Genomic DNA, 12297 nt, shown 5'->3' with positions numbered 1-12297 from the left:
GGTGGTGAGCTGGCAGAATCATTAGCGTACTGGGCAAAATGCTTAGTGGCATTTTGTCCGTCTTTACATTCTGAGTTCAAATTCCATCAAAGTTGACTTTACCATTCATCCTTTCTACAAGGCGATGCCCCAGCAAGGCCACAATCTAATGACTAAAACAAGCGAAAGATAAAAGATGATGTATCCACACTGGATATACTATGTTTAGTTGTACTGTATGTTTGGTATTTAAACATAGTTCTAGATAGATATGTCTAAAAATCAGGGTGGATTGTCATGGCTGGTTTTCCTTTGATCATGTGTGTGCTTGATTAAAGCTGATCTGGGCTAAACAATATGATTTGCTCATCCTATACGATGATGGCAGTTTCTTTGTACCAAAAGGTCATGAAGAAGAGTGGCACACTTACAAATGGCTTTGTAATCTGATTGCCGGTATTGCTGGGCTTTCCTTCATGCCTGCACTTAATTCTAAGTTGGGAGTCAGTCTGCACAATCTGATCCTACTCTTTAGACTTTGAGTTCTAACTACACTGGTGAGTGGGCTAAAACAGTTGCAGAAACCAGCAAATGTTTAGGTTTTGACATTGGAGTGGCCTTCTCCAAGGCTAAATTGCCTTACAAATCTAGAGATCCCTCTTCAGGGAGCTCCACGTACAGAGAGCTCCATAGAGAGCTCCATCATCATCATCATCATCATCGTTTAACGTCCGCTTTCCATGCTAGCATGGGTTGGACGATTTGACTGAGGACTGGTGAAACCGGATGGCAACACCAGGCTCCAATCTAATTTGGCAGAGTTTCTACAGCTGGATGCCCTTCCTAACGCCAACCACTCAGAGTGTAGTGGGTGCTTTTACGTGTCACCCGCACGAAAACGGCCACGCTCGAAATGGTGTCTTTTATGTGCCACCCGCACAAGAGCCAGTCCATTACCTACACAGAGATCCACCTACAGAAAGCTCCATCTCTACAGGGTGTCCACAAAGTCTGGGTACATGGAGTAAATAAAATCATAACATAAACAATTAAATATAAGAAATAATAATTTCTTAAAGCATGTGTTAATCCCCATGTACCCAGACTTTGTGGACACCCTGTAGAATGTTCCACCTACAGATTGCTCCACCTAAGGAGAGCTCCACCTACAGAGAGCTCCACCTACAGAGAGCTCCACCTACAGAGAGGTCCACTTATAGAGAGCTCCTCCTAGAGAGAGAGAGAGAGAGAGAGAGAGAGAGAGAGAGAGAGAGAGAGAGAGAGAGAGAGAGAGAAAGCTCCACCTAGAGAGAGCTTCACCTTCAGAGAGTTCCACCTACAGAGAGCTCCAACTACAGAGAACTCCACCTACAGAGTACTCTGCCTACAAAGAACTCCACCGGAGGGTGTAAAAGAGGGTACTAGAATGCCTGAGGGACAACTCTACTCCTTGATTTGCTGTCAAATTTGTCTCCCCAGTCGTTTGCTTTCCCAGGGCCCTCACTGTAAGCTCTCACAAGGCATTATATCAATTAATATAATACTCTATTCTATTAAAAATAAAAATTAAAATTACTGTATTTTTGGCGCAATGAATAAATAAAATTTTGAATTTCTATTCTGTATGGAATTTTAGACTTAGTTAAATTTACTTTAACCTTTTCGTTACCAACCCGGGTGAAACCGGCTCTGGCTCTGTAGTACAAATGTCTTGTTTTCATAAGTTCTGAATTAAAATCTTCTACCAAGCCTTAGTCTCAATTTAAGTTCTTAACACTAGCTTCATGATAACTGAGTTATTTTACTAAATTCTTTGTTATATTTAAAGTAATTGAAAGAAACATGGAGCATCTCAAAATAAATACAGTAACGAAAGGGTTAATGTTGTGAGCCAGCAGAATCATTAGCACACTAGATAAAATGCTTAGTGATATTTTTTTCCATCTTCACATTCTGAGTTCAAATTCTGCCAAGGTCGACTTTGCCTTTCATCTTTTCAGGGATCGATAAAATAACTACCAGTAGAGAACTGGGATCAATCTAATCAGCTTACCCTCTCCTCTGAAAGTGCTGGCCTCAAGCCAAAAATTTAAGACTAATTAAGAAAGGTTCTATAAGCTTGTTTTTTTTTTTAATTGTATCATCATCTTCTCAAAGTAACGCTTGATGTTTGTTTGTTTTTTTTTTACTTATTTTTACTTAATTTTTTTATTTTACCTTAGATAATAATTGAAGGTGTCAAAGGTGGAAACACCCTTGGTAATATAGCCATTGATGACATCACATTAACAAGTGACAGCTGCAAAGGTAAGAAGCTACTTTAAAATAATTATCGTTGCATTGATAAGCATAGGTGTGTGTTAAGGTGACGAGCTGGAAGAAATGTTAGAACGCCAGGCAAAATGCTTAGCGGTATTTCGTCTGGTGTTACGTTCTGAGTTCAAATTCCGCCGAGGTTGACTTTGCCTTTCATCATTTTGGGGTCGATAAATAAATTAAGTACCAGTTACGCACTGAGGTCGAGGTAATCGAATTAATCCCTTTGTCTGTCCTTGTTTGTCCCCCCTATGTTTAGCCCCTTGTGGGCAATAAAGAAATAAGAAATGTTAGCCCATCATATGTATATATATGTATGTGTGTGCATGTGTGTATGTGTGTGTGTGTGTGTTGTGTGTGTGTGCATGTGTGTCTGTATTTGTCCCCCCAACATCGCTTGACAACCAATGCTGGTGTGTTTACATCCCCGTAACTTAACGGTTCAGCCTAAGAGAACAATAGAATAAGTACTAGGCTTACAAAGAATAAGTCCTGGGGTCGATTTGCTCGACTAAAGGCGGTGCTCCAGCATGGCCGCAGTCAAATGACTGAAACAAGTAAAAGAATAAAGAATATATATATATGTGTGCGTGTCTCTCTCTCTCTCTCTCTCTCTCTCTCTCTCTCTCTATATATATATATATATATATATATATATATATATAATTTTTCAAAGTAAACTCTGTAATCGTTACCAATATAGCATAAGATTTCACCTCAAAAATTTTTTAATTAGATTCCTTAAGGATCGTTCTTCTTGTTTATATATCCAAAGTTTTAAATTTATACATCTAATAAAGAGATTTGACACCGAAGTTTGATATATACATGGATATATTAAACTTTGGTGTCAAATCTCTTTATTAAATGTATAAATTTAAAACTTTGGATATATATATATATATATATATGTAAAATTTAAGGAATGGAGAAAACGCATGTTATAATTGCATACTTTATTCCTACATATGTTTCAAAGGATTACAACCTGTGTGATCCATAGGGATGTTTGATATTAAAATTTTAATATCAAACATCCCTATGGATCACACAGGTTGTAATCCTTTGAAACATATGTAGGAATAAAGTATGCAATTATAACATGTGTTTTCTCCATTCCTTAAATTTTTAAATATACTCAAATACCCAAAATTTCAAGGAGTTCCTGCCTTAAAGACAGGAACTAAACCACAGTTATTTTGTGTTCTTTGCTACATTGGTTTCTATTAACCCATTTATTCTATCCAAAGAATTTTTATTCATTAAGATAGAAGAAATACACATAATTATATATATATGTATATGTATGTATGTATGTATGTATGTATGTATGTATGTATGTATGTATATCTGTGAGTGTATGTTTGTGTCTCCTTTTCCTGATGTCATGTGCTTTGTAAATGAACGATGTAAATATTTGTTAATTTTTATTTTCCTTTTGGTGAATCTGACAGAACCAATTGGCAAATGTGATTTTGAAACTCGAAGCTTATGTGGTTATCAACCTGATAACCTTGCCAACTTTAAATGGATATGGAGAACAGGCTACTCCGCAAGGTTTTCAACAGCTCCTAATAAAGATCATACATATGGATCAAGCAAAGGTTAGTAAATTCTTATTTTTAATTATTGTTGTTGTTTTTGTTAAGGTAACAAACTGGCTGTATTGTTAGCATGTGGGGCAAAATGCTTAGAGGCATTTCGTCTGTCTTTACGTTCTGGGTTCAAATTCCGCTGGTGTTGACTTTGCTTTTCATCCTTTCGGGGGTTGATAAATTAACCCATTACCTCCCATAATTCTATTAACTGGAATTTTTTTTATGAAACTTTGATTTCTAGCATAAAACAGCCTTAGAAACACGCTGGAATGATCAAAATAACATTTCAAAATAACATTTTAAATAGAAATAAGCAAGATATTGGGTGAAAAATTAGCAAACCTCATTTGAATATCAGAGAAATATACCTAGAAGATACAGCAAAAAGGTTAGATATGTGTAAATATTGACAGATAATTACGAAATTTGTAATTATTAAGTGATCTCATATGAGATCACTGGTAGGTAATGGGTTAAGTACCAGTTGCGTACTGGAGTTGATTTAATTGACTGGCCCTCTCCTCAAAACTTCCAGGTTTTGTACCTTGAGTAGAAAAGAATAAAATAAGTACCAGTTGAATAATCTACTTACTCCTCCCCCCAAATTACTGGCCTTGTGCCAAAATTTGAAACCATCATTATTGTTGTTGTTGTTGTTAAGGCAGTGAACTGGCAGAATCATTAGCACACCAAGCAAAATGCTTAGCAGCATTTTATCCATCTTTACATTCTAAGTTCAAATCCCACTGTAGTCAACTTTGCCTTTTATCCTTTCAGGGTTGATAATAATAAGAACCAGTTGAGCTCTGAGGTTGATGTAATCAACTTATCCCTCCCTCCACCCACAAAAATTTCAGGCTTTTTGCCTATAGTAGAAAGGATTATTATTATTATTATCATCATTATTTTCATTAGCATCTTCTTTCTATTACGTTTCCATTTTTTGCCGAGTGTCTTCCTGACACCTAGAGCAGAGAAACGTATCGTATGCATTGGTAGGCCATGAAGTCGAACAAATTGACCCAAGGACTTACTTTTTTAAGCCTAGTTCTTATTATATCGGTTTCTTTTGCCAAACTGCTAAGTTATGAAGATGTAAACACACCAAAACCACTTGTCAAACAGTGGTGGGGGACAAACATGGACACAAAGACACACACACACACATAAATGCACACACACACATATGCAATAGGCTTCTTTTGGTTTCCATCTACAAAATCCATTTACAAGGTTTTGGTTGGCCCAAAGCTATAGTAAAAGACACTTGCCAAGGGTGCCATGCAGTAGGACTGAACCCAGAACCATATGGCTGGGAAGCAAGCTTCTAATCACAGAACCACACTATATGGTTAAGACGCTTGCTTTGCAAGCCCATGGTTTTAGTTTCAAATCCCACTGCATGGCACCTTGGGCAAGTGTCTAGCAAATCCACTCACAAGGCATCAGTTGGCCCATGACTGGCTAAAGTGACTGACACTTGCCCAAGGAGTAGGACTGAACCTGATACCATCTTTTGGCACAGTAAGCTTCTAAACCAATCTGCCATATTTCTATATAAAAAAAAAACAATAAATGCTATTTAAAAAAAAACTGTATCTGCTCTCCAAAACATCAAGCTAAATTTAATAAATTGCATATCTTCAAGGCCACTACATGCATATCTCATCTCGACGTCCTCGAAAGCCAAAGGAAGTAGCTCGATTATTGTCTCCAAAATATGATGCCCCTAAAGAAGACCATTGTGTACAGTTTTACTACAATATTTATGGAAGAAATGTTGGTTTACTCAACATAAAGGTAAGATCTTATTTTCTATAACAATTTAAGACAGTTTTTCTCTGTTTTTTTAACTATGTAAAAACCGTGTCAAAGCTGACCTTGCCTGTGCTGGTGCCACATAAAAAAAGCACTCAGTCCAGTCAACGGGATGGTTGGTGATAGGAAGAGCATCCAGCCATAAAAACCATGCCAAACTAGACACAGCATCCTGATATAGACTTCTGTCTAGCTGGCTCCTGTCAAACCACCCAACCCATACAAGCATGGAAGACAAACGTTAAATGATGATGACGATGCGATGATGATGATGTTGTCATTAGTAGTGGAGGTTAATGAGTTGATGAGAAGATATGTGGCTTAGTGGTTAGGATATTCTGTTCGTGATCATAAGATCATGGGTTCGATTCCTGGTAGTTCGTTGTGTCTTTAAACAAGACACCGTGTTTCTCGTTTCTTCAGTCCAATCAGCTACCAAAAATGAACAGTACCTGTAATTCAAAGGGTCAGCCTCGTCCCATTCTGGGTCGCACTGAATCTTCCTGAGAACTACATTAAGAGTAAGCGTGTCTGTGGAGTGCTCAATAATTTCAAGGGTAGGTTGTTTGATGATCAAATCAACTAGAACACTTGACATCATAACCAACAGAGAGTCAGGCCATAATGGGGTGATTAGGGTGCCAGATATTCAGAGAAGCGCTTTAGGTTTCATATTGAGTCAGTAGCATGTCATTGTGTCCATACACAGGTCTAAGTCTGTCTAGTCATTGTGCCTATAGACAGGTCTAAGTCTGTCTAACTCCATATAGACATTGTTTAGATGTTGTGTTTATGGCATGTGTTTACAACAGGTGTGTATAGTATTCTTAAATTCTTTTACCTGTTTCAGTCATTTGACTGAATTCTTTGTCATATTTAAAACTAATTGAAAGAAACACAGAGAATCTCAAAAGAAATATGGTAACGAAATGGCTAAAAGTAAATTGCAATTCTTTTTTTCCATTAGCTCCGCATTCATGATACCAAGCCCTATGATACAGACAGTTACCTTCAAATCAGAGGGGACCAACAGAAAGGATGGATACTTGGAATGGTAGAAATACCAAAGATGATAGAGGATGCGTATCAGGTGAAAGGCCTACCTTTATTCTTTACTCTCTCTACACACACACATATATACTCATTTACTCTCACTGCTCAACTCCTCCCTCCACCCCCTCTCTCTCTCTCTCTCTCTTGCATATATATATATATATATATATATATATATATATATATATATATATATATATACACTCATTTACTCTCTCTCTCCTCTCTCTCACTCTCTCACACATATACTCCTTTACTCTCTCTACTCTCTACATATATATGTACACACACACATTCATTTACTCTCTCTACTCCCTCTCACTTTCTCACATATATACATACTCATTTCCTCCTTTCTCTCTCTCTCATTCATGCATATACTCATTTGCCTTTCTACTCTCTCCAGACACATATACTCAACAACTATACAGGAAACAATTTGTTGCAGGCATTAATCTTTAACTGTTGAAAAGCCTTACACAACTTTCATGTTTTGGTATTAATACAGCTTCTGTCACTATTAATTTTTTTTTTAATAAGCCCACAGGCTATTTGAGACACCAGTGCCTGAAAAGACACTGGGAGTCTATATATTGTTCACTGGGGATTCAGCTGTTATCATGCTGCTGGACATCTGTCACTGATGAATCCATAGCAGAGAGAAATCATGTGATCTGGCCATTCTGGCAACCGTAGCAGATGATTCTTGTCTGTCAACAATATAATTTCGAGTGCTTTTATGCACAATGAGATCATATGAGAGGTTCTCTCAAGGTAAACAATGCAGTATTCCGTGTTCTAACACAACCATTGTGTTAAGTTGGAGATCCAGATTAGCCTTTGGTATTAACACTGCTTCAATCGCTATTAATTATATACAATTATAAAGCAGTGAATTGATAGAATCATTAGTAGGTCAAGTGAAATGCTTAGCAGTATTTCATCTGCCACTACATTCTCAGTTCAAATTCCACCAAGGTTGACTTTGCCTTTCATCTTTTCAGGGTCAATAAATTAAGTACCAGTGAAACACTGGGGATCAATGTAATCAACTAGTCCCCAACCCCCAAATTTCAGACCTTGTGCCTTTAGTAGAAAGGATTAATTATATACAATTATGATTACATATCTTAATATTTTTAACTGGTGAAGGTTACAAAAGAAACTTAAGGGCCAAAAGTTAGTGCATGGTATGGGACAGAGGGTCATCCATAAAGATTCTTGGAATTAAACTATGAAAGCATCTGCATAATTTTATGTTGAGTGCTTATTTAAAAATCCTTACTGATTCAAAGTGTTACAACACCCTTTTTACTTATAGATTATATTTGAAGGGGTCATTGGCACAGGGCCATATGGGGACATCGCAATTGATGATATTACAGTTACACCAGGAGAATGTGAAGTTGGAGGTATATATTTTTATTTTTATTTTTATTGATCATTCAATGACATTTTGATAAATTGCCTGATTGTGTGTGTGTTTTTTTTTATTGTTGGGTTCTTGGCATCAGTGCCAAGACTTTCTACAACTAGTTTTGGGCAAAGTAAAAAATTCTAGCACTGGTTCTCATCTGATCACCAAAGTTAAGCAACATTGTGTCTAGTGAGTACTTAGATGGGTCACGACTTGGGAAACCTAGATGCTGTAAGCATGTCACACAAGGCACAGGAGTGGCTGTGTGGTAAGAAGCTTGCTTTCCAATCACATGATTCCGGGTTCGGTCCAACATCATGGCACCTTGGGCAAATGCCTTCTACTATAGCCTCAGGCTAACCAAAGCCTTGTGAGTGGATTTGGTAGATGGAAACTGAAAGAAGCCCATCATGTATATATATATATATATATATATATATATCAGGTCATCATATAAGTTCTGTCCGAATGTTGAATAAAGAAGAAAAGTAATCAAATGTTATATTTAATTGAAATTTAATCATCAGTGTACTTTCCCTCATTATCTATGACTTCCTTCCATCTATTTACAAGCTTTTTTATCCCATCAATGTAAAACTCTTTTGGTTTCAAAGCAAGGAACTCTGAAATGTCAGTTTTGACGTCCTCCTGGCTTCCGAAAGTTATGTCCCCCAAATGATTCTGTAAACTATGAAACAAATGGTAGTCTGAAGGAGCAAGGTCGGGAGAATAAGGTGGATGAGGCAGTATTTCCCAACCAAGCTCTTCGATCTTCTGTAATGTGATCTTTGCAGTGTGGGGTCATGCATTGTCCTGATGAAACATAACTCCTTTTCGATTCACTAAGATTTAATGTAATCGACTGGTCCCCTCAATTTGTTTGCTTTAGTAACTTTGCTACATTACTATAATACCAATTACTGATGAAAGATGATGATGATGATGATGATGATATCTGTGCGCTTTATATTATAGGTGACTGTGATTTTGATCATGGTCGTTGTACGTGGACAAATATGGCTTATAATAGATATAATTGGTTGGTGGGATCAGGATCTACACTATCTTCAAATACTGGACCTGTAAATGATCACACATTCCAGACTTCAAGAGGTGAGTTTTCTTCAAGATCTTTATATTTGAGATTCAAATAAAAATGAAAATTTATAAAGTAATTCTTCGTTTTATGGTTAAAAAAAAAAAGAACAACACTTATAAACAATCTTAAATATTTTTCTTTATTTTGGTTGGATTCCCACCCAGTCCTTGAAGACAAAGACATTTCACCGAGTATCTCAATCCATCATCGCTACCTTCAGTTTGTGGATAGAATATTTAATTCTTTATTTTAGAATATTGTTAATTGTATGAATATAAATGTAAAAAGCATTAAAATGTCACCAAATATTGAATTTTGTTTTCCATTGTTACTATCTAATTTATTCCTTTTACATGAGAAGCTGCTAATTGGCATTAATCAAAGGAAAACACTTAAAGGACTGAATTTCTCTGATTTCCTACATTAATTTCAACATATTTAATAATTACTTGCTTAAGAACAAAGCCAGACATTTATTGAGAAAAGAAGTACTTACTATTCTTCCTTCCATTGCAGGATTTTATCTTTACATTGATGCAACATATTTGAAGAAAGAAGACAAAAGCCGTTATATTAGTCAAATGTTTCCTGCTCTCCATTTGGAAAAACGCTGCATCACTTTCTGGTACAGCATGAACGGTGATGGAGTTGGTATTCTGAAAATTTTGACTAAATTTGAAACTGGTAGTAATGTAACTATTTGGGAACTCAGCAGGGACCAAGGTAACAAGTGGCTTTACGGACAGGCACCCATAGAATCTCATACACAATATCAGGTATTCAAAATTCCTCACTATCTTTTATTCTCTTGAATATTTCAGTCATTGGACAGCAGCCTTGCTTGGGCCTAGTGCTAATTCTGTCAGTCCCTTTATGCTTGACTGCTAAGTTATATGTAAACAAACTGATACCATTTGTCAATCAAGTGGTGAGAGACATACACACACACACACACGTGCAGGTATATATTTTGTCAAAGAATCCGTAAGTCAGGAAAAATAGTCACATGTATATTTGTCAAAAGGGTGAGTGTTGAGCTGAGACCCCCTTCGGTCATGACTGACCATGGGATTGCACCTAGAAAGTTACCATCCCAGGCACAAGTCCAGGCAAGGTTGTTTATGGAAGACCAGCAGTCGCCCATGCATACCAGCTTCCCCTCTCCATGCCACTGATGTTATCCATAGGGAAAGGCAAAGGGGCCAATACACCTTGGCACCAGTGACATAACAACTCATTTCTACAGCTGAGTAAACTGGAGCAACGTGAAATAAAGTATCTTGCTCAAGAACACAACACGCAGCCCAGTCCAGGATTCAAACTTACAACCTCATGCACACACATACACACATATACTCACACAGAGTTGAAACGCTGCTTGATTTTTCTTTTCAGCTTTGAATGTTCACCCTCCCACTTCCATTGTGTATGCACACACACACACACACACACACACACACACACCTTCACACACCTCCTTTTACATACACACACATATACTCACACAGAGTTGAAATGCTCCCACTACCAGTTAGCCATCACTCCTTCCTTTCTCATTCATATGTTGTGACGGAGAAAAACACAAGTGTATTATCATAGTAGATAATTGTCTCTAATTAATAAACCCAAGCAGTTTTCTTTGTCTTATTCTTATTTTTTAACCATTCTTATTTTTCTCAGATAATTATAGAAGCAACAAGAGGAAGAACATTCGAAGGAGACATAGCCATTGATGATATTGTCTTCAAAGACTCTACTTGTTCAGGTGAGCAGTTACCATATATAGTCATGGATAGGTTGTACTTTTTTTACCAAAACTTTTGATAAAAATCAGGGCTGCAACCTATCTACTCAACACCACAGGGATCTGACAACGCTCGGTCTGGGAATCGAAACCGCGATCCTATGACCGTGAGTCCGCTGCCCTAACCACTGGGCCATTACGCCTCAACACCAGTGACATTACACCAATGATTAGTGACAGCATCATCCTTACAAATTTATTAGCTAAACAAGTAATTAACAACTCATTCTGTTACTTTCAGAATTAGCAACGATTCCAGAAGGTCCTAACAATGGCCACAACTATGATTTCGCTTGGCTTGATGAGTCTTCTTCAAGCACAGCATATCGCGAAAGGTCTATTGCAGATAAAGTCATTCCATTTGATACCCTAGTATTTTCTGTATGTATCTGTTGTCAACAATGTCTAGATTCTTTCTTTGGCTGCTTTCCAAGTACCATGTCTCTAGACTTGTGATGCTCCAATAAAAGTATATCCTTCTATAAAAGCACTTTGTCAGCTGAGTCTCAATGCAGCATTCACAACATTTCACAAAATATTAAGCTGCTCTTTGACCCACCTAGTAACAACTTGGGTAACATGCGGCTGGCATGGAAAGCCAGTATAAATTGATAATGATAGCGGTGGTGGTGGCGGTGGCAATGGTGATGATGATATTTATATATTGTTTTCTTTTATAGTATTACCACACACGGCAGCTCCAAAGGACACCAACGCCGTCATTCCAACAGGCATACCACCTAAAAACACAGGTAAGCATTACAATATATACATATACACATATTTTATATAAAGGCAATACTAAACATAAATGCCTCATGCTAAGAGGGACTCTAAGGTCAAACTACCATAATAAACACATTTTTACCAATCCCTCTTTATGTATATTAATGCCTTTACATAAATAAATATATTTAAAGGGAATAAATGAGGTTTTTTCACGGTAGCTACTTGATAAATTCTTCTAAAGACTTTATCTTATTCTTGAATTATACATATGCATATATATGTATATGTATATGGTTGAGTAGCCCATCCCGCTCAAAAGGTCCCTGAATAAGGTTTGTTTGAGGATGTTGAGCAAAACACCCATGTTTCCAAAGGGGAATTATTCAAACCCCAAAGAATTCCTCTCAACACATGGCTATGATGCTCCCCCACTACTTCTGCTCGTGATCAGAGATGCACATATCGTCAGCCAACAAGGGACATG

At 37.1% G+C, this 12297-nt stretch overlaps 1 protein-coding gene across 2 annotated transcripts in view; it reads left to right on the top strand.

Moving 5' to 3' along the window:
• The window catches only part of LOC106882389 (MAM and LDL-receptor class A domain-containing protein 1), a 234860-nt gene that overhangs the window by 68598 nt on the left and 153965 nt on the right, over positions 1 to 12297 (top strand). For both annotated transcript variants that reach the window (XM_089354751.1, XM_089354750.1), the window contains exons 43-51: positions 2202 to 2286; positions 3750 to 3899; positions 5542 to 5693; positions 6679 to 6801; positions 8086 to 8176; positions 9157 to 9294; positions 9797 to 10056; positions 10961 to 11045; positions 11765 to 11836. In XM_089354751.1, coding sequence (XP_089210877.1) covers positions 2202 to 2286; positions 3750 to 3899; positions 5542 to 5693; positions 6679 to 6801; positions 8086 to 8176; positions 9157 to 9294; positions 9797 to 10056; positions 10961 to 11045; positions 11765 to 11836 — 1156 coding nt within the window. The remainder of the gene's footprint in view (positions 1 to 2201; positions 2287 to 3749; positions 3900 to 5541; positions 5694 to 6678; positions 6802 to 8085; positions 8177 to 9156; positions 9295 to 9796; positions 10057 to 10960; positions 11046 to 11764; positions 11837 to 12297) is intronic.

The sequence above is a fragment of the Octopus bimaculoides genome, chromosome 7 (assembly GCF_046866305.1).
Source record: "Octopus bimaculoides isolate indiv1 chromosome 7, ASM4686630v1, whole genome shotgun sequence".
NCBI classification, from domain to species: Eukaryota; Metazoa; Mollusca; class Cephalopoda; order Octopoda; family Octopodidae; genus Octopus; species Octopus bimaculoides.
This window is presented reverse-complemented; position numbering and strand designations above follow the sequence as displayed.